Source organism: Cynocephalus volans, chromosome 7, assembly GCF_027409185.1.
Source record: "Cynocephalus volans isolate mCynVol1 chromosome 7, mCynVol1.pri, whole genome shotgun sequence".
Classification (NCBI taxonomy): Eukaryota; Metazoa; Chordata; class Mammalia; order Dermoptera; family Cynocephalidae; genus Cynocephalus; species Cynocephalus volans.
The window spans coordinates 119,546,312-119,569,283 of record NC_084466.1 but is presented as its reverse complement, the minus strand read 5'-3'; the positions used below and the strand labels follow the sequence as shown (position 1 = coordinate 119,569,283).

Below are 22,972 nucleotides of genomic sequence, written 5' to 3'. Positions count from 1 at the left end.
AGGTTGTTCACTTGCCATCTTTCCATTCTTCTGAAGTGAGCATTTAATGCAATAAATTTTCCCCTCAATACTGCTTTTGCAGTATCCCACAGGTTTTGGTATGATGTATCATTGTTTTCATTAGTTTCAATAAACTTTTTGATTTCCTGCTTGATTTCTTCTTGGACCCATATGTCATTAAGTAGAATGCTGTTTAATTTCCATGTGTTTGTATAGTTTCCAGAGTTTTGTTTGTTATTAATTTCTAGTTTTAATCCATTGTGGTCTGAGAAGATACATGGGATAATTCCAATTTTTTTGAATTTATTGAGACTTGATTTGTGACCTAATATGTGATCTATCTTGGAGAATGATCCATGTGCTGATGAGAAGAATGAATATTCTGAGGTTGTTGGGTGGAATGTTCTGTAGATATCTGCCAATTCCAATTGGTCTAGAGTCTTGTTTAGATCTTGTGTTTCTCTACTGATTCTTTGCCTAGATGATCTGTCTAATATTGACAGTGGAGTGTTCAGGTCCCCTGCTATTATGGTATTAGTGTCTATTTCCTTCTTTAGGTCTAATAGAGTTTGTTTTATAAATCTGGCTGCTCCAACATTGGGTGCGTACATATTTATGATTGTTATGTCTTCTTGATGGATCAGTCCTTTTATCATTAAGTAGTGTCCCTCATTGTCTCTTTTTATGGTTTTTAGTTTAAAGTCTATTTTGTCAGATATAAGAATAGCCACTCCAGCTCGTTTTTCTTGTCTGTTTGCATGGTAAATCTTTTTCCATCCTTTCACTCTTAGTCTGTGTGAATCTTTATGGGTGAGGTGGGTCTCTTGTAGGCAGCATATAGTTGGGTCCTGCTTTTTGATCCAGTCAGCCAGTCTGTGTCTTTTAATTGGGGAATTTAAGCCTTTAACATTAAGAGTTGTTATTGAAAGGTGTTGATTTATTCTTAGCATTTTATTGGTTGTTTGGTTGTCTTAGGTGTCTTTTGTTCCTTGCTTTCTGATTTGCTGTTTGGTTTCTTTGTTTGTTGGTTCCTTAGGTTGTAGATAGTGTTTTTGTTAGCTTGTTTTCTCTTCATGAATGCCATTTTTATTGTACTAGCGGGTTTAGATTTTTCTTAGGTTTTTATGGCAGTGGTAGTTATTTTTCAGGAACCAAACCCAGTACTCCCTTGAGGATTTCTTGTAAGGGTGGTCTTGTGGTAGTGAACTCCCGCAGTTTTTGTTTGTCTGAGAAATATACTATTTGCCCCTCATTTCGGAAGGATAGCCTTGCAGGGTAGAGTATTCTTGGCTGGCAATCTTTGTCTTTTAGTATTTTGAAAATATCATCCCATTCCTTTCTAGCTTTTAGGGTTTGTGATGAAAAGTCTGATGTTAACCTGATTGGGGCTCCCTTATAGGTGATTTGACGCTTCTCTCTTGCAGCTTTTAAGATTCTCTCTTTGTCTCTGAGCTTTGCCAATTTGACTATGACATGGCTTGGAGAAGGCCTTTTTGGGTTGAATACATTTGGAGATCGTTGAGCTTCCTGGATCTGAAGATCTGTGATTTTTCCTATACCTGGGAAGTTTTCTGCCACTATTTTGTTGAATATGTTTTCAATGGAATCTCCATTTTCCTCCCCTTCTGGAATACCCATGACTCGGATATTTGAGCGTTTGAGGTTGTCTGATATCTCTCTCAGATTTTCTTCCATGTCCTTGATTCTTTTTTCTTTCTTTTTGTCTGCTTGTGTTATTTCAAACAGCCCATCTTCAAGTTCAGAGGTTCTCTCTTCAACTTCGACAAGCCTGCTGGTTAAACTCTCCGTTGTGTTTTTTATTTCGCTGAATAACTTCTTCAGTTCAGCAAGTTCTGCTACATTTTTTTTCAGGACATTGATTTCCTTGTATATTTCCTCTTTCAGATCCTGTATACTTTTCCTCATTTCATCATGCTGTCTAGCTGAGTTTTCTTGTATCTCATTCAGTTTCCTTAGAATTATCACTCGAAATTCCTTGTCAGTTATTTCAAGGGCTTCTTGTTCTATAGGATCTAGAGTATGAGATTTATTAACTTTTGGTGGTGTACTTTCTTGATTTTTTGTATTTCTGGTGTCTTTTTTTTGGTGTTTATTCATTGTGGCAGGGGGTTTCACAGTCCACCGGTTTAAGACTAATGACTAACTAGGATGTTGCTGTGGTTGCCAATTTGGTATGGCTCCCGCCGTGATTGCTCAGTTGGCCTCTAGTGTCTTGTGTGTGTGGTTGCCTCGGGTCTTGGGCTTCTCCGGGGATCCACCTTTCTGGTCAGCTTGTACTCTGCTGGGCTGGTGGATCACGTACCACAGGGTGTGTGATCTCTGTTGAGCTTTCACTTTCTGTACAGGACTTCTCCCCGTTCCGTGTGCTCTGGCCCAGGCTGTTAGATCGTGCAGTGGCGACCCCACCGGGTGTATGGTTTCTGTCGAGTCTCCGCCTCCCTGGCCGCACGTCTCCCCCCTCTGTGCACACTGTGCTGGGTTGGGGCGTGTCTTCTGCACCCCTCGTCTATCAGCTGGGCCTTCAAGACCCTGTTCAGCACCGCCTCGCCCAGGAAGTCTACCAGGTTTCTGCTAGGCACAGACGACCAGTCTCTCTGGGTGCCTTTGTAGCACTGTGTAGATCTTTCTCGGGTCTTGTTCACCTTTGTATCCCCCCGGTATAAACCGAGTCTAGTGCCCGCCTGCAGCCTGCTCTCCGGCAGGTTCAAGCAGACCTGGGAACTCTCCTACCACACTATTCCCAACCAGAAATTCGTTAGGCTTTTTTCCAAACTGGTGGTCGCAGAGATGGTATCTGCCTCCCAGTAACAGGAAGTTTACCGGGGCCGGAGTCCAGGGTGTGGTGGAGTGACAGTCGGCCCGCCCGTACTTCCTAGCCCTCCCAAAACTGGTCGGGACGCCCCACACCCCCAGCCCTGCCAGAGAACCGTGGAGGGAGTGGGAGAGGTGGTCGGCCCGCAGGGTCCAGAAAGCCCCGCGCCAGGCCAAGCAAATGGGCTCAGTGATGGCCGAGCAGGGCGGAGCTGCCCGCACCTGGGAAAATGGAGGCAGCACCGGGGCAGTGAGTGGCCTGGTGGTGCAGGCGGAGAGCCGCGTGGGCATCCACCCCCCGAACAGAGCTATGCCAGGGATCACTCACAGTGCTGTGCCAGGTCGGGCGCTCGCTCTGTCTCTGGTTTGTTGCCTTCCGTGTTCTCGGCGCTGCCGCCTCGGGCTGTTCAGTCGCGGCGCCGCTCGGGCGCTCCCAGGAATCTTCTTTAATGCCGGCCTGAAACCTCGAATCCTGAATACGGCAGCTGGCCGCCTTCAGCGCGGCCCCAGCCTCCGGGATCCTGGCTGCATCCACAGCAGCCCTGGCGCCGTGTTCCCTGCTTCAAGACTCGCTTTTGCAGCTAAGAATCAGTTCTTTTCCTGCTCCACACTTCAAAGCTGTTGCCTGTAAATGAGGCAGCCTCTCCTGCCGGGGGCAAAGTGGCGTTGAGCCCCCACGACCGGCCAGCAGCAGCAGTCCTCCCTTAAGAGATGGCCAGAGGAAGGTCCACAAGTTTCCCGGCTGCCTGAGGCCCAGTGGCCACCTTTTCCACCTCAGCTACTCCGCGCCAGCCGCCGCAGCTGCCGCCATCTTGAAACTCTGATATCCTCTTCTGAAGTGTTACAGAGTCATCCTGTAAGTGTCTTTATCTTGGTTATGCAGGGAGTAGTGCAGCGAGAGAAGCTAAAGGACAAAGAACAATTTCCCTTTCAGTGAGTGTTCCATGGCAGGGTTATTAACTTCATTGTTGTCTATTCATAATTATCTGGTGAAACTGTAGCCCAGCTGTGCTGTTTCTTCCTTCTCCTGGGCCCTTAACTAGACTATCTTTCCCAAAATCCCTTGTGTTAAGATGTGGTCATATACCTGAGTTGTGGCTAATGGAAAATGGGCAAACATCGTGTGTGCCATTTCCAGGCTTAGGCCATGAAACGCCCATGCATGGTCTTCCATGGTCTATCTTCTTTTGTGTGAACACCTGGAAGCAACATATGAAATATGGTAGAGTCAAAAGGTGGAGGGAGTCTTAGTCCCTGGATCACTGGATGAAAGACAGCCACTTGCCAATCAGGAAAATGAGAAGTAAATCTCTATGTTGCTTGCCAAGTGATATTGCAGGTTTTTTGTATGATAACAGTTTGCATTACCATAACTAATAGAGATGACAAGAAAAAATTAAAATTGTATATACTTTCCCAAATCTCAGATTAGCATCATCTGTTCCAATTCAGACTCTTTACTTTTGTTGAAGTAGACAATACTTTAGTTCTTTAATTATAAAGAGGGAGAATTGCTAAGACACTAAGAGAAAGAGACTTGTCAGAAATATTTTCTACGAGCTTTTAATCCCTGTGGGCCAAAACGCTCATATAGTTTAGATATTAGATATTCCTTTGACTGATCCAGTGTTCTTTCTGATGGAGATAAGTGGCTCACTTTGTCTTGAACCACTGGCTGGTCTTGCTTCACTGTAATTGGTGATGGATGATAGAGTGATTACAGCTCGAGCTGGGCATCCTCAGTGACAATCCCTTTCAGCCAAAGACCACCAGGTATACACCTGTAGTTGAGCAAGATGGGTCCATCCCTCATTGCAGTGAAAGAGAACATACACCATGGGGAACGGTGGGGTGTCTCAGTAAGAGGGCGATGGAAAGGATTTATCAGATTTGAGCTTGCGCTAGGTGATTATGGGGAGGGTTTAAGAAGGAGGGCTTTGCTTGGGATTGGATGCTGCCAGGAAGCAGGAATGATTCTATGATTGCATATCTTGAATTGTATCTGGAAAGGGGGAAGACTAGAGGGAGACTAAAGGTGTAATTTGTAAAGAAGCAGCAGTCACTCACAGGAGCCAAGCGAAGAGTCTGTTTGTTTAGTTTGGGACCCAATTGGACAGTATTCATATTTTTGTCTGTGCTCAGACATGATTACAGAGTGGCCTTGAATTTGGTCTTGATCCATCCTGAACACAGGATGGCACTGTGTGATGTTGATGTTCTGCAAAATTGTTTGTGTGCCACAGGACAGCAGGCCAACTCCCAGATGTCACGACTGCTCTTCACTTTCTTGTCAGGGAACTACCGTATTACCATTCCAGCAGACAGAGGGGTGTCCTGGCCTTTGTAAGGCCAAAGATTACAGACAAGACGGATTACCCAGAAAAGGAACATCAGACAGCCTTCTGCACATTCACAGATCATGTATGCAGTATCTCTTAGGAAAAGGGTAGGCTTGAGAAGAGGTATAGTATAAAATCGCCCTTTGTGGAAATTAAAAACCTCTTTCCACATCTCATTCAGGGTGGATTTTAGGCATCTTGAGATAAACCACACTGGCCTGTTAGCATGAGAGAAGTTCCTAGAAGCCTGTGCTGGCTCTCTTGACATCTCATCAGCACAGGATATTGTTTAAATCCATGTGTTCTTCCCCAAAGCCACCAAATCTCAAGATTACCTAAATAAAGAGAATGCCAATCCCATTCCCTAAGTATACTCTATGGATAGAGGTAGGTAGTAAGATTCCTTAAGGATAATAAGAGCACAGGAATGAAGGGTGGAACCAGCCAGGGTAAGAAAGAAAAGGGAACTAGGCCCAGGCAGTCCTGCTGTGGAAGCCCACGTCTGCCTGCAGGGAAGAGAGGCTGTTAGGCAAACATCTGGGGATGAACAAAGCCAGGCCATTAGAAAGAAACTCCTAGACGTGTGGGTGACATGACCATCTGATGGTGGAAACTCGCTCACACACGTACACCACCTCACCTATTTTAGAGCTGTGTGCTCTGAGTACAAGTTGGTAAGCTCCATGACAGAACAACAAGGGGACATTTACCCTTTAGTTTTCCTTCCCTCCTTCCCATCTTGGACAAAGCGAGAGCTACTAAGACATTCTACTTTCACTTGCCTTTGTGCACAAAAGATAGTGTTGCTCAGTGGCCACCTGGTGGCAGACTGCCTGGGGTCATGACTGGGCTTTGCTGTTTATGTGATGTGTGATCCTGGGCTAGTTGGTTCATATGTCTAAGCTACCTGTAAAATCGGGATAGGAATAAGAGATGGAACAGGACATTGCAAGGAAAGCATGTCTCATTTAAGAGCATTCAGTAGTTGTGAGTGTTGCTTTCACAGTGTGGGACAAGTCCATCCGTGTGGGCAGTCTGTGCTGACCATGAGCTGAGCCATTCCCCATTTCAGGTTTTTCCAGTGGGCACTGAGAGGGAGGGGCCTCATGTCACATCTGACTGTGCAGCAGCTGATATAAGGGTGTTCTCTTCTGAGCTTCAGGCCCGGGCAATCTTGATATTCCCCCACCTTTGGGCTCAGGTCAGGGAGCCCTGTATACCCTAAGCACAGAGCCTGGCAGCCTCTCTTGGGCAGCAGGCATCCATCCCCTCCCTAGCAGGGATAAACCTGTGCAGGGGGAGGAGAGATGTTGGAAAGGGAATCACTTGCTCTCAGCTCTTTGTATCAGATGGTGGACTCCTAGCAGGCTGATTCAGTTTGCAAGTGCCGATATTTTCTTCAAGGCACTAGCCCTAACCCAGCTCTGAAAGAGAGGGATAGAAACATAAGCAAACACTGAAATGAACATTAGAAGACCTGCTTACACTGATACCAGTATGATTCTAGAATTTTCATGGACAGAATTATTGCTTTGTAACAGAGTGTCAGAGAAACAGAGGAAGCATTTATCACGTGGTCACTATGGATTTGGCAGCCGTCCTGGTTCTGTGGGCATCTGGCTCAGCTGATTAGCCATGCAGAATCTTGCCCAGTGTGTCCTTGGCATAAACAGACACATGAACCACACAGGACAGAGCAGCATTAAGGAGAAGAAACAGCCATCACAGCATATAAGAGTGTGTGCGTGTGTGTGTATGTTTATGTGTGTGATTACAAATAGAAAAAAAGCAATGGAAACTAGAAAGTGAAACTCATTTCTAATGGGCAGATTCCTACTTACAGAAATGAAACTTCAGCTCTGCATTATGAGTCTACTATCAGGATTCTAGGACCAGTTCTGTGTTTGATTGACTAACTAAATGAACTTGATTTCACTTAAACTCTCGGTTGCCTCATGAGTTTTATAATAAGGTTGGCCCCAAACTCTAGCTGCAAACTAGAAAGGTCCCTGGGAATCTTCAAAAAATACTGATGCCTGAGCCAATCTCCAGTCGAATAAATTAGAATCTCTGGAAGTGAGGCCCAGGCATCATTATGAGGAGTTGTGTTTTTAATAATAAATCCCAAAGTGATTTTTGTACATGGTTTAAAACCACTGAGCTAGATCTCTGCTATTCAGAGTATGGTCTGTGGAGCAGCATCATCATCAATTCATATTTAGAAATGCAGAATCTCAGGCCATTCCACAGACACACTGAATTAGAATCTGCCTTTCAACATGTCCAGGTGATCTGCTGGTACACTAAAGTTGGAGAGATACTTTCCCAGATGATCCTTGTATCACTTTCAGGTCTAAATGCTATGGATCATAGACTCATTCCCAGTCACTGTGCATCTTTCTATGAGGCTGTCATTCAGAATCTTCATTGTTCTGTGTCTTGGGTTTCCCATGTGCATCTTAATAATCCACACAGTTCCAAAAAGGAATGTAGATCAAATGGTATTGATCACTACAGACAGTGTCTGATGTTTTATTCTGAGACTACTCATATTTGCAAACATGTGCCAATCACATCCACAGGGAAAATACTCAGCTACCAAGAACTTCTCTTCTCTGAAAGGCCCAGTAATTTTCACTGCTCTGAAAGGCCCAGTAATTTTCTTGACAGCTATCTTTGGCCCATCATGATTTCCTTTCCTAGCTGACTCCTATGTATTCCAGTTCTAACTGCATTTTCATGGTCTCATTTTTACATTTCAAGCATTCATTCACCTGGAATTGTCTATGTAACTCTTTGAGAACATTTACACAATTGAACTAGGCTCAAGATAATACGTAGATCTGTAATGTCTATGGGAAATATCCTCAGGTTTCTTGGGGACAAATTGTTTTTAGATTTGTCTGAAATATCCTGGGACTTGGAGAGTCCATGTCTATAAGGGAATGAGAAGAGGAGAAGGTATTTTCTAGTTGTAATTGCAATTTAGGATCCTAAATTGGGCCAGAAAAACAAGTTGCAGTACCTATATCCTTCCCATGGATCTGGGAGCCCATAGATGTTTAAGGAAGTGGTGGTCCAAACACATTGTGGGCACACCCAAGGCTGTCTTTGTTGCAGTGAGTTCCATATCCATTTCAAAAATCAGAAGAATTTGCGTGATCGTTAGTAACATGCCCTGTTCTCTGTTGAGACTCTTCTCAAGTGACTTGCCATCTAGCAGGAGAGACAGATTCATCAGCACTTAGTCTGATTTCAACAAAAGCAGTACCCAGTGATTGCTTTGCAAACACAGAGAAAGGGATATTTACCTCTTTCTGAGGTTCATAAAAAACTTCTTGGACTAACTCTTGTTCTTTAACGTGAAATGTTGGCAGAATCATAGTCCTGTTAGTTCCTCTACTCAGAGAATATTCCCAGGACTGTCTACTCTGAGAGCAGGCGTAGCCCAGGAGGGGCTCTGTGGCCACTCCTGCAGTGTGCAATAGTGCTGGCTGCACACCCTATGGGGAAGGCTCAGGCGCAGGACCACCAAACTGTTCTTATATATCAAGTCATGATAATTCTGCAAAAGCCAATGAGAGGGAATGTTTGACTATGAAATTGCCAGCTGACTACAAAATTGGTACTCTGGAAACCAGACGTTTTATGCGATAGGGGCCCCAGAATGTGCTATGCATCTTTACTGTCTTATCAAGAATGAATTTGTTTTAGGTGTCTTGTCAGTTGCATCTGTGAAGGTCGTCAGTTATTGACTGCCCTGTAGGTGACATCTAGCCCCTTACTTTTCCAGGGACCACCTGAGGACAGATTAGACTCACAGAGCCTGAGGTATGGAGCTTGATTATACCCTTTTCCTGTGTATGAGTTGGCTGATCAGGTACCTGTGCTGGTGCATATATATGTGTTTAAAGAGCCTCTACACCTACCACTATAAAATATTGTACAGTAGCACCATACTCTCCCAGCATACGCATTTGTCCAAACATGTTGGAAGGTTCAAGAAATTCCCTTGAGCTACAACGGTTCCTTTGGACGTAGAAAAGCCTTGTGTCGAGTTCCTAATTCAGTTGCTTAGCAGGTGAGATTAGGTGCTGCCTTTAGTCTCTCGTTTAGCAAACATCCTTAGTCCCAGTTCATCCAGAATCTCCCTCAGGCATCCTTAGTGGTGCCCCCCAGTGGGCCTCACCTGCCCTTCTAGAATTGGGCAATAAGGGGCAACATTGCGTTAGTTTCAATATATGTCCTTTAGTAATACAGACCCATGACACACAGGATAAAGCAGCCTTCAGGAGGAAAAAAACAGCTGACCAAATGTGTATAAGTTTATTAGTACGAAAAAACAATGGAAACTGGACAAGGAAATGTATTCTCGCTGAACAGGTTCCTACTTGAACCAGATTCCAGGATAAGTTCTGTAACTGACATACTAACCGGGTGATGTTAATAAGACCATTGATGTACATGAGCCTCAGTTCTTCAAGGGTTAAATAAGAGGCTTTGTCTAGACTGATGATTCTCAATCCAATGATTCTCAGTTTATTTTTTCAAATAAAGTTTTAATTCACCTGGAAGCATCTGTATACATTTTAGAGAGAATTTCCTCGCCCACGCTAGGTGTAAGATAATGCATAGCCTGATGTCTCAAAGCATATGGGTATTTTTCAGATTTCTCCCAAGCACATGGGACTCAGGAGGAGTTGTCCACCAAAGAGAGTTCAGAGGGTTGCAACTGCAGTCTAGCATACTAACTTAGATGGGCTAAAAAGAACACGGCTCAGCACACATATTATTCTCATAAGGCTGAGCTCTTATCAGCTCAGAGTCTGGTGCCAGCTGGTCTAGGAAAATCTGTGAGCAAACTTTACTCTTCTCATGTAACTTATTTTTCCCCATTTTCCTGCCTTTTGGAAGCCCAAAACTCCTGTGTGTGTGTGTTTAGTGTTACTTCTAAGAGCTATGGCTGTTTGTTAATACTAAGACAGAGTTCCAAGCCACTGGCATGAGAGAGAGAGACTTTTGAACTGAGCCTTTCCTGCCTTATGGTTAAAACATGCATTAAAATTAAAAATTCTTCTTTTCTCTTGTTAGAAATCTGTTTTGTTAGAGAGGTGTCCCAGCTAAGAATTTATGAAGGTTGAGAAAAGAAATTATTTGTGTTTTTCTCCCCTTCAGAAGGATGCTGTACATTAGCCAAAAAGGGGAGTTGAGGCAACTGTGCTATGTGCCACCCAACTCTTTTGTGATCTGTCCTGTCATACCTTCTTGAAGACACTAATGAGGAAAGATCTGTATGATGGTAGATTTAGATATGTTAACATTTAATATTTCTAAAGACAGGCCTCAGGCCAGCATCCAGGTGCAGGGTCTCTCCTAGGACATCAGAGCTTCACTCTCTTCCCTCTTTCAATCTGTGCATGAGTGCAAGGAGATTTAAACTCTCCACATCAGATTTATTCTGATGAACTCTGTTAACCGACTTCTCTAAAGCACGGAGAATTTTTTGTCTAGCATTTGACTGTGGTTCTATGTATAGTGCTTTTAAATAGTAGGTAATTGCCTCATTGTCAGATTGCTTGTGACATTGCAGAAAGTAGCCGTAACGATAATGGACCTCCTGCAATAGGCTCTTATTACCATCATGCAGGGTGAGTGCTTTCCGGTACGTGTCCTCAACCTTTTGATGTTCACCTTGCTCTGTATACATGTTGGCTAAATCCATATACGCTATTGTAAATGTGGGCTTTTTCTGTATAGCATGTTCAAAATGAAATATGGCTAATCTCATCATTCTGTCTGCATTTTCTTCATCCTCTCTGCTACGTGGCAACTTTGTAGCTTCCTTCATTTCGATCATTTGTTGTCTGTAGCAACACCCTATCTGGTGATGCAGGTAGACGGAGTCGGGTGTTGCCTGCAAGGCTGTTTTTAAGAGCTGAAGAGCTTTATCCAGAGAGCCTTTTTTTCGGTAAAACTTGGCTGCATATCGAAAGACATAAGTCTGTGAGGACTTGTTGTTCAGAGCTTCCTCAATGTACTTTTCTCCTTCAGCTTCTTGTCCTACTTCCTGAAGCTTCAGTGCAAGGAGAACCTTAATATATGCATCTTCTGGACTTAGCCTGATCGCCTGCCTTAGGGGGTGCAAAGAACACCCCTCCGTGCCTTTTATTGCTGCATTAAAGCCATCCAGGCGATAAGTGGCAATTGCATACCCGGTGCTGAATTCAGCGTTTTCAGGGTCTGCTTCCAGAGCTTTTTCAAAGCAGGCCTTGGCCCGTTCATAATACTGTCCTCCACACTTCAGCAAGGCCCATCCTTCCTCACAGTCCATCTCAGGACACTCCATTCTATAGCGGAAAGGACTTGCCAACTTCTCGCAAGTGCTCTCCACCTTATCCAGGTAAGTCTGGGCTCCTGCCAGTCTTCCCAGGTGGTAGCACACCCAGGCATAGTTGCCCCAGGTCACCAGGCTTCTCATGTCCGATTGGTTGGCATGATCTCGCTGGATTAAGTCTTCGGCTTCTTTCAAGCTCTCCAAGGCTTTCTCATTCTGGCCTTTCAGGTGCTTCACATAGGCCAGCATGTTGTGTATTCCCACATTGTACTTGGTGTCTAGGAACTCAATCTCTTCCAAGACCCTGTTTTCTAAATCAGGTATTGCACTCTCTTCAATTAGCAGCCCCCAGGTAAAGTGACATCTCAGTTCCTTCAGCCTATCTTCGACCTGATGATCATCAGCATTCTTACTGTAAATGCAAAAGCAGTTTTTATTTGTTAGTTGAAGGACAGCCAAAAGAAAAAGCCAGATAAAACCCCTTGTACTTTCGTTTTTATTCTTGAAAGGAACACACTTTGTTTTAGTTTCTTTACATTACCTGGATTTTAAGATACGCATGGACTGTGATTGCAGTTTGCTTGGCCCCATTCTCTGACTCTGGCACTTTCTAGTCAAATCACCATGCTGTGCTTCAGAGTCCCATTTATAAAATGGAGATGACAATAGTACTTATCACACTGGGCTTGGAGAGGATTAATTAACCCATATAGATAAAGCAGTTAGAGCATGTTATGTGCTACATAAGAGTTTTCTATTTTACTGTTTATATAAATAGGCTGAGACCAGTTAAAAATGCAGAGCCTTAGGAAGCATTGTTGACTTGAAGACCCTCTTCTGCTTATATGCAATAAATTAAGACCACCTAAGAAAGATAATATTTGAACAAAGTTTTTTTTTTCTCACTTGTTATTTGGAAATAATTATAGATTCATAGAAATTTGCAAAGACAATACAAAGATCCAGTGTATCCTTCATCCATTTTCTCCCTATGATTATATCTTACATAACTATAGTACAATATCAAAATTAGGAAATTGACATTGGTACAACAATGTGTATATAATTCTATGTAATTTGTTCACATGAGTGTACCTATGGAACCATCACCTCCATCGATATAGAGAACTACTCTACCACCACCACATCTTCCTCATGCTATTCCTTTATAATTATACCTGTCACCTCCTCACCGGCACCCCGCAAACATCCCTAGTCCTTGGAAAACACTAATTTGTTTTTCATCTCTGTAATTTTGTCATTTCAAGAATGTCATATAAATGGAGAATGTCAAACAAAAGGAGAGTTCAATACATGAAAATCAACTAATGTAATATACCACATGAACAGAAAGAAGGGAGAAAAATCTCATGATCATTTCAATTGATACAGAAAAAATATCTGACCAAATTCAATACTTTTTATTTATAAAACAATCAACAGACTAGCAATAGAAGGAAACTACCTCTACACAATGCGGGTCATATACAAATAACACACATATGTTAACATTTAGCTAGCATCACACTCATTGTGAAAGACTGAAAGCTTTTCTTCAAAGATTAAGAACAAGGTAAGTATGCCCACTCTCACCACTGGAAATCCTAGTCAGAACAATTAGATAAGAAAGAGAAATAAAAGATATCCACACTGAAAGGAATAAGTTAAATGATCTCCATTCACAAATGACATGATCTTATTATGTGTAGAAAACCCTAAAGATTCCACACAAAAACTGTTAGAATTTTGATAAGTAAATTCAGCAAAGTTGCATGACTCAAAATTAACATGTAACAATTAGTTGTGTTTCTATACACTAATGATAAACAATCCAAAAAGGAAACTAAGAAAACAATACCATTTACAATAGCATCAAAAAGAATAAAATATTTAGGAATAAATCTAACCAAAGAGGCAAAAGACTTGTACATGAAATAGTACAAAACATTGCTGAAAGAAATTAAAGAAGACACAAATAAATGGAAAGACATCCTGTGTTCATGGTTTGGAAGACTTAATATTGTTAAGATGTCAGTACTACCCAAGGTGATCTATAGATTTAATCCAATCCTTATCAAAATTACTTTTGTGCAGAAATAAAAAAATTCATCCTAAAATTCACGTAGAATCTAAGGATTCCCAAATAGCTGAAACATCTTTGAAAAGAAGAACAAAGTTGGATGTCTCACATGTCTTTATTCCAAAACTTCGATGAAGCTACACTAATGAAAACACTGTGGTACTGGCACAAAGACAGACACAGAGACCAATGCAATAGAATAGAAGAGCCCAGAAATAAACCCTCACACATATGGTTGTATTAGTGAGCTCAGGCTGTCGTAAAATACCGTAGACTTAAGCAACAGAAATTAATTTTCTCACAGTTCTGGAAGATAGAGGTCCCAGATCAAGGAGATGGCCAATTTGATTCCTGGTGAGGACCCTCTCCCTGGCTTGCAGGTGGCCACCTTCTTGCAGCATCCTCACATGGCCTTTCCTTGTCCTTTTGTGGCTGGCTTATTTCACCTAGCGTAATGTCTTCAAGGTTTATCCATGTTGTAGCATGTGTCAGAATGTCCTTTCTTTTGAAGGCTGAATAATATGCATATGTACACACATGCACACACACACACACAAACACATATAATATCTTATACAACTATAGTATAATATCAAAATTGGGAAATACATATCACATTTTCATTTTGTTTTTTTTATCCATTGATGGACACTTAAGTTGCTTCTGTCTTTTGGCTATTGTGAATAATGCTAATATGAACATAGGTATATAAGTCTCTGTTTGAGACATGGAGAGATCTCTGGTGTCTCTTTTTATTCTTACAAGGACACCAGCCCGATAGGCTCCACCTCTTAAGGCTCCACCCATTAAGGTTCCACCCTTATGACTTCACTTGGCCTTTATTATCTTCTTTTAGGCCCTCTCTCCAAATACAATCATGTTGGGAGTTAAGGCTTCAACATCTGAATTTGGGGTCAGGGAGACATAATTTAGTTCATAACAATGGTGAAATGATTTTTGACAAGAGTGCCAAGACTATTTAATGGAGAAAGGACAGTCTTTTCAACAAATGGTGTGAGGAACCTGGATATCCAGATGCACAAAGATGAAGTTAGACCATTACCTTACACTGTACACAATCATGAACACAAAATGGATCAAAGGCCTAAATGTAAGACCGAAAACTATAAATTTATAGAAGAAAACATAAGAGAAAATCTTTATGACATTGGATTTGGCAATGTTTTCTTGCATACCACACCAAAATCACAGGCAACAACTGTAAAAATAGATAAGTTGGACCTCAACAAAATTAAAAACTTTGGTGCGTCAAAGAAGATTATCAACAGAATGATAAGACAACTCACAGAAAGAGAGAAAATATTTGCAAATCATGTATCTGATAAGGGATTAATATCCAGAATATATAAAGAATTCCTACAACTCAGCAACAAAAATCCAAACATCTGATTTAAAAATGGGCCAAGGACTTGAATAGATACACAAATGACCAATAAGCACATCAAAGAATGCTGAACATCACTAATCATTAGGGAAATACAATTCTAGACAACAGTGTTATGCCACTTCATGCCCATTAGGATGGCTATTAAAAAAATGACAGAAACTAAGTATTGGCGAGGATGTGGAGAAATTGGCATTGTTGTGCACTGTGGGTTTGAATGTAAAATGGGACAGCTGCTGTAGAAAATGCTATGAAAATTCCTCAACAAATTAACCTTAGAATTACCACGTGATCTAGCAATTCTACTTTTGGGAGTTAGTACATACCCTAAAGAAGTCAAAGCAGGAACTCAAACAGACACTTATATATCCATGTTCATATCAGCATTATTCAGAAGAGCCAAAAGATGGAAGCAACCCAAATGTTCATCAATGGATGAATGGATAAACAAAATGTGGTATATATATACAATCGAATATTATTCAGCCTTAAAAATAAAGGATATTTTGACACATGCTACAACATGGACAAAGCTCAAAGACAATATGCTAAGGGAAATAAGCCAGTCACAAAAGGACTGATACTGTATGATTCCATTGATAAGAGGTACCTAGAGTAGTCAAAGTCATAGAGACAGAAAGTGGAAAGGTGATTACTAGGGGCTGTCGGGGAGATGGGAATCAGGTGTTAGTGTTCAGTGGGTACAGAGTTTCTATTTGAGAAAATGAAAAAGTTGTGGAGGTATATGGTGATGATCATTACACGATAAAGTGAGTGTTCTGAATGTGATAGAATTGCACAAAAAAAAGGTTAATATGATAAATTTATATTATGCATATTTTACCTTAATAAAACATTTTGAAACATATTTATGTGAAGGGTGCTCTAAATAAGGTGAATAGAAAAATAAAAAGAATGTGGGAAATATGTGTAATAGAGATGGAGAAGGTTCTGATTCTGAAAATTTTGCAGATCAGTAATGGTTCAACAGAACAACAGAAATCTATATGAATAGGTAATTTGTGGGAGAGCAAATACAAATAGCCAGTAAATATGAAAAAAGATGCTCTAAGTCCCTAGCCACTCGGGAAATGCAATTTAAAGAAACAGTGGTTTATGACTTTATTCCACTCAGATTGGCAACTGTTTAAATGGATGAGGATACAAATTCTGCAACCATGAATCGTTATGGCTTTTATGAAGATCAATCTGATAATAGTCATTAAAGTACACGTTTTATTCAACAAAGTAATTCCACTTCTTAGAATCTGTGAGGGATCTTCAAAAATTTCATAGAAAAATTTGTGTTATCTTTTAATTTTATTTTTCCAAAAGCTTTTTGAAGTACCTTTGTATTTCCCAGATTAAAAACACCAGTACTTAAGGATGTATGTTCAAGAATGTTCATTACAACATTGTATTCATTAGCAACAAAATGGAAATATCAATAGGGAATAGTTAAACAAATTTTGCTATATCAGCACCACAAAATTCTATGCAGCTAGTGGACTGCATGAATTAGATCCAAACCAGTAAGAGTTTGAAGGACTTTCATAATATATACTTAATTGAGAAAAGTGAGCTGCAGAGACACATCCAAAACATTATTTTTTACTGCGGAAAGACCCGAGCCCTTAGGTCTATGTTTGTTTGTGATATACAAGTATTGAGAAATGTATGTAAGCACCTTATAGCTCAACAACAAAAAGACAAGCAACCCAGTTAAAAAAATGGGCAAACAAATTGAGTATTCCTTTCTCCAAAGAAGAAGAGTCAGGGAGGACCAACAAACACATAAAAATAAGTTCAACATCATTAGTGGTCAGAAGAATGCAAATCAAACCATGATGAGGTACCATTTCTCTCCCACTAAGTCGGCTATAGCAGCAAGTAAAAAAAGGAAAAGAACAAGTGAACAAGTGTCGGCAAGGGTATGGAGAAATTGGAATCCTAATACATTGCTGGTGGGAATGTAAAACGGTGCAACTGCTGTGGAAAACAGTTTGGAGGTCCCTTTGCAAGTTAAACGGAAAACTACCATATGACCCGCTGCTGGGTATATATTTCTGGGTGTACCGCACAGCTAGGTATATACTCAAAATAATTTAAAACAGCTGTTTAAACAAAAACTTGTACACAGATGTTCATTGTTGCACTATTCACAATAGCCAAAAGGTGGAAACAACTCCAATTTTCATCAACTGATGAAGGACAAACAACATGTCGTATATTCATAAGACAGCATATTCTTCAGCCATGAAACGTATGGAGTTCTGATACATGCTACAACATGGATTAATCTTGACAGCATTATGCTAAATGAAAGAAACCAGACACAAAAGGCCACTGTCATAGTTCTCTCTCTCTCTCTGTTTTTTTTTTCATTTTTCCTAATTTGGTCTAAAGATCTCTGTCATGAAATTTGCTACAAACTCTAGCCCTGCTCTCGTGGGGCTCCAGGGGAGGTGATCATGGATATTTACATTGTGCCTTCCATAGGATACTTCTTTTTCCTGGTGGATGGCTAATGCCTAAGGGTCTGTCTGACCCATTACCAGGTGTGTCTCTCTTAGGAAACTTTTTTGTACTGGTGAATGCCCTTGTGGCTCTTGTCTGCCCTGTGTTTAGTTTATTCCTACCAAGATAGCCTCTTTCTAGGAGAGCCCTGACCTGGAAAGAAGTTAGATTTGAGTGTGTACTGGTCAGATGAGACACAGAGGAAGCAACTGAAAACACACATGAAATAACACGGGCAGTTTGTGACTTATAGACCCCAAAGAGCAGAGGGCAGCATCCCTTCCAGGGCCAATGGGAAAGAGAAAGCTGTTGGGGAAACACATGCTGATGGAGTTTGGATGTGTTGTCCCCTCCAAAACTCATGTGGAAATTTGATCCCCCATGTGGCAGTGCTGGAAACTGATGGAGTCATGGGGGCGGATCCCTCATGAATGGATTAATGCTCTCCCTGGGGGAGGGGGGATTAATGAGTGAGTTCTCGATCTATCAGTTCCTGCGAGAGCTCGTTCCTTAAAAAGACCCTGGCACCTCCTCTCTCTCTCTCTCTCTCTTGCTTCCTCTCACCATGTGATCTGCTTGTTCCCGCCAGCTGCCTGCCACTCTCCGCCATGAGCAGAAGTAGCCTGAGGCCCGTGCCAGATGCAGCTGTCCCAGAATCGTTAGCCAAATAAATCTCTTTTCCTTATGAATCACGCAGTCTCAGGTATTTCTGTTATAGCTACAAAAATGGACTAAACCACATGCTCAATCAACAAGTGGGGAGCAAGAGAAAAAGAGGATGCTGTGGGACCAAGCCTTTCTTGGGTTCCAGGGCACTACATGAGTGGGTTTTCTGTGAACAGTTCTAGTTGGTGGGTTTATAGCAAGTGGGTCACTACAGCATATCTGCCCAGTCCATGCAGGGTGTGGGGGTCAGTGGGGCAAGTCACGTAGTCATATCTAGCTATCTCATAGGAAGGTGGTCAACCGGGAGATGGTGGTATCTGGATCAACTACATTGAGGAACTGGGAGGAGGGGGAAGAGAACTAGACACTGTGTCATGGTTGACTAAGCCTTGCTTCTGGTGTGACAATGTTAAACCTAGATTCAAAATAGATGCTGAGGCAACATAAAATCATTAGAATTCACTAAGTCACATACTGTATGTTTCCAGTGACATGAAATCTCCAAAACAGGTAAACATGTAGAGGCAGAAAGCAGATGAATGGTTGCTGGGGCCCGGGGAGAAGAGAGAGTAGGGAGTCACTGCTTGATGGGTGTGGGGTTTCTCTTCATAGTGGTAAAAATATTCTTGAACTAGATAGTGGTGATGGTTGAACAACATTGTGAAAATCCTAAATCCCACTAAACTGCCTACTTTAAGATAGTTAAAATGGTAAATTTTATCACGATAAAAAATCATATCCCTAACCTGAATAGAATATTGTTCCTAGTGCATGTTGAAATAAACATAGAAGCTAATTAGTATGCCATCTGAAATGATTTCATAAACCCCCTCTGCCACCCTTTGGGAAACATTGGTTTAAGGTTTCATAAACTATCATTGAATTTAGACACTCTGGTTCATATCTCGGCTCTACCACTTATTGTCTGTGTGATCTTAACATTTTTTAATCTAAAACTCCTTATTGCAAAATCAGGATAGTACAAGAGTCCCTGTTCCATAGGTTTCTTTTGAGAATTAAATGTAATAATTTACATACTACTTCTAGAAGCCAGGCTGGCACTTAGCAAGTATTCCGGAAGTGATAGCTACTTCTATAACATTTGTTGTTGTTGTTATTACTTTAATTATCAGTGACAACTCTACCTGTTTCTAGAGGAGGGTTGATTACAGGCCTGTAATTGTGTAGTGTTTAGAACTTTTGCCCCTTCAAAATTTTGCCCACTGGAGCACTGAGGAAAAATTTTCAAGTCAATATTATTTAATAGTTTTTATAATTTGCTGATATTAGGGATTATTTGAAGGAAGTTTCAGAGAGAACAATATAGAAATTCCCACATTAAACCCCTTAAGTAAGGAAAATGTGGATGTTCCCAAGCACAGAACTCCAGGCAAGACCCACGGGAAGGAGGAGGTCAGGGATCTGCTGACAGCCTGGATTCCCCAGAGAAGGGGTCGTCTGCTAACTTCAAATCCAGTCAGACTGAGAAGGCCTGACACAGGAGCCCAGCAACACAGAAAGTGAGACCAGACGCCTACAGAGGAAGGCTGTGAGCTTCTCCTACTACCGCCCCGCAATATTTCCCCCAGGACATCTGAGAAGCCCCTGACTGTGGCTTACAGGGCCCTGTGGGACCTGCTTAGTCTCCCTGGTGAGGAGTCAACAGAAAGCCCTGTCTCTACCCAGACAAGCTGTTCATTGCTTCCCCGGATCAAACAGAAGTGAATCTGGGGGTAAAGAATAACCAAGTTTGGGATCATTTTCTCCCTTCCTGCAAGACTCTTTTCCCATTTTCCTTCTCTTCTTTGGGCTGTAGCATGAGGTGAGCTTCCTCAGGCTGATGCTAACAAAAATAAAAATGCCTGCATTTATAATACATTTTATGTGTGTTTCAATGTGCACGCGCATGCACACACACACATTCAGTCCATAAGCAGATACTCACATAGAAAAGTTAGGAAATTTGACCTTACTGGGACCAAACCCGTTGCGATAGTATTTAATTAACATTTTTTCCAAAACTTTAGACATAATGGCAGAGAAGCAGAGAAACCCTCACCTCATAGTTGCTGTAAATTAGGCAGCAGTTCTGTAGTGTTTTGTTTAGCCAGATGGGCTCCTCTGAGATCTGGCCAGTCTGCCTAGTGTATTTTCAGATGAGTTTCAGCTCCAGGACAGGGCTACGCAAGGGAGCTAAAGAGCAAGTGATGATATTAGCTATGGTTGTGTCTTTCCAATTAGAAGTTGGAAGCCAAGGTGGAAACTGAAATCGGAAACTGAAACTAACTGGCAGAGTTCCTGCTTGAGGAAAAAGAAACTTAAAACAGTGATTGCTTTCCTTGTTTTGTTTTGGAAACTAGGTGAGAGGAGGCTGGTGAAATCAGATTTCTTCATGTGCTAATTCCTCTTTTCTGGCCTTGTAGAAACTTGGGAGCTAGGAGATGCTAGTTAGTATAGAGTCCCCTGAACCTAGAGTAGGGTGACCTGTAAAAACTGACTATGTGAACTTGCAAATTTCATAGCCTCCTCTCCGCAGGGATTGTTCATTTTATGGTATAAAATTTTGAAGTCTCCGAATGGGATTCTTAACCTAAATTTGCTGCCATTCACTGCGAGGTCATGTCTTCCTAATTATTCTATGCCTTTGCATACCCTTCTGGAGAATGGGCAATGGCAGAAAGCACCTTTAACCTCTTCCCTATTCATAGGAACAGAGAAAATGTATGCGGTAGCATCTTGAGTTTTCAAAATGAAACATGTTAGGCCTAATGAAAAAAACATCTTTTTAATTTTCAACAGTCTCTATTCTAGCCATCTAAGGTGTTCTGTTTCATCAGAAATGATTCTTGTAGCTGTGCAAGATTATCCTAGCTATGCTCATTCTTCTTGGTGCCATGTCAGCTTGGTTAAGCCTCCCTTAACCTGGCTCATGCAATGTTCTGTGTTTGCAGTAAGAGATTAAATGTAAAGCTGTGCTGGGCTCGTGAGTGTAGGTTTGGTTCTTATTACTGGTGCCTACTGAGTTTCTACTTCTCTGCACGTTTTGCTGCAAATAGCCTCAGTCTCCTGGTACATGTGGTGATGATTCTTCAGCATCTTACACAATGCAAACTTACCCCCAGCCACAGTCAATTTAATCATGGGAAAGCCCCTATTGGGAGGAGGTAATCAGACTTGCTTGTCTGGAAAGCTAAATCTGGAAATTGTATATATATATTTGTATATCATTATTTACCATGTTTTGCTGTGTGTCCTGAAAATAAGTAAAATAGAGAGAAAGCTTACTCACAAACTTAGAAGAATATCAAGCATTTAGTCTGAGAGAAATAGGGAATTAGAGATAAGAGATGAAAAGTTGTGGAGTTACCTTTTGTCCACTGCTGTATTGACAAGGGTCAAGAGGCAAAGACCACGACTGAGGTGTTTTATGGGGTTTCCTGGTAAGTACCGAGTGGTAGAAAACTAGATTACCAATGACTGTGGCGCTGAAACCATAGGTATTTCTACTGCTACTGAAACCCAATGTCTGGCCAGCATTTGGAGCCAGATCTGCCTCATAGCCTTAAAAGAGCATTAGCCCATTGTTGCCAGTCTTGGAGGTTGGTGTCTGGATTCTGGATGACTGCATAAAAATGGGAGAATTGAGAGAGGTAGGTCTAATTTCAGTTAGCTTCCTGCATAGAGAAGGAATTGACTATAAAATATAAATACCTAATCCTGATTAAGTCATGGAGATTCTGCTCCTTACTTATGGTTTCAGCTTGACAGAAATAAACAAGTCAACCTGGTTTAGGAAAGAAGAAAAGAGACCAAATCCCAAGAAAGTCTTGTAACCCCTGATCACTTTGGCGGGAGGAAAAAGCAAGGTGCTATGGTTTGGAATAGAGCACCCTCTATTGCTCCAGCATGGACCTCCACATTCTGATCACATTTCAACTTCATCTCAAATCTCAGTGATTTGGAATAGATAATCCTCACTGCACATAAAAATCATCTAGGGACATTTTAAAAATAATGCTAAGTGGGCCTTATGCAAGAGCAACTAATATATCTCTAGGAATGGGCCCCTGATCTCAATAATGAAAAGACATCTCAGGTGCTTTTGCAGTATGTCTGGACTGAGAACCATCCCTGGTGTCTATTGCATGTCTGAAATCCTCTGGCGGAGTGATTTGGGACTCAATCCCTGGATCTGCTTCCCTTTCTTGGAGTTTCACATTCAGAATCTTTATTCTTTTGTTACTCTCCCTACATCGTGGGCAATAAACTCAATCTCTTCTTGATCTATAGGATGGCATGGATAAAGAATGTGATTTTGAGTATTTTTGGTGTTGATAATAAGAGCATGGACAGATGCTGAGCTATTTCTGCTGAATTGTCTTCAATATCCCATGACAACTTATTAAGGAATGTGCATCCACAAAGAGTTCCCTATCAATCACTCGTAGTCTCAAATTTTTTTATCAGCTTGCTAAAGACTGTAGAATAGGACGTAGTGACCTGGTTGCATATTGGAAAACTGGTTTCTCGTTAGCAACAAATTCAACTGTAGGTGGTGCTACATTCCACAGTTGGGCTTCTCTGTCTTCTCAGGCATCTTTTCCACTAGCATGTCCTGCAGAAGTCGCTACTGTACGTGTTTCAGTAATCACAGTTCAATGAAAGCATCGTAGTGATCATGAGAGATGTACAGGATGCTTTCATGCTAGGACCATAAAAAACAAAGGCTTAACTGAAGCCATCAATCCATTTACACTTTCCTGAATCTTTGAATTCCCTTAGTCTTTTAAGTTTGTCAT

The 22,972-nt window shown here is 41.5% G+C and overlaps 1 protein-coding gene across 1 annotated transcript; it reads right to left on the bottom strand.

The window, feature by feature from the left end:
* Positions 1–10,560: 10,560 nt before the first annotated feature.
* Positions 10,561–20,303, bottom strand: LOC134381740 (interferon-induced protein with tetratricopeptide repeats 1-like). The gene is made up of 2 exons (XM_063101583.1): positions 20,233–20,303; positions 10,561–11,917 (listed from the first exon to the last, which is right to left on the bottom strand). The coding sequence occupies exons 1-2, from the start codon at positions 20,235–20,237 to the stop codon at positions 10,561–10,563; spliced, it is 1,362 nt and encodes a 453-aa protein (XP_062957653.1). The 5' UTR covers positions 20,238–20,303.
* Positions 20,304–22,972: the final 2,669 nt, after the last annotated feature.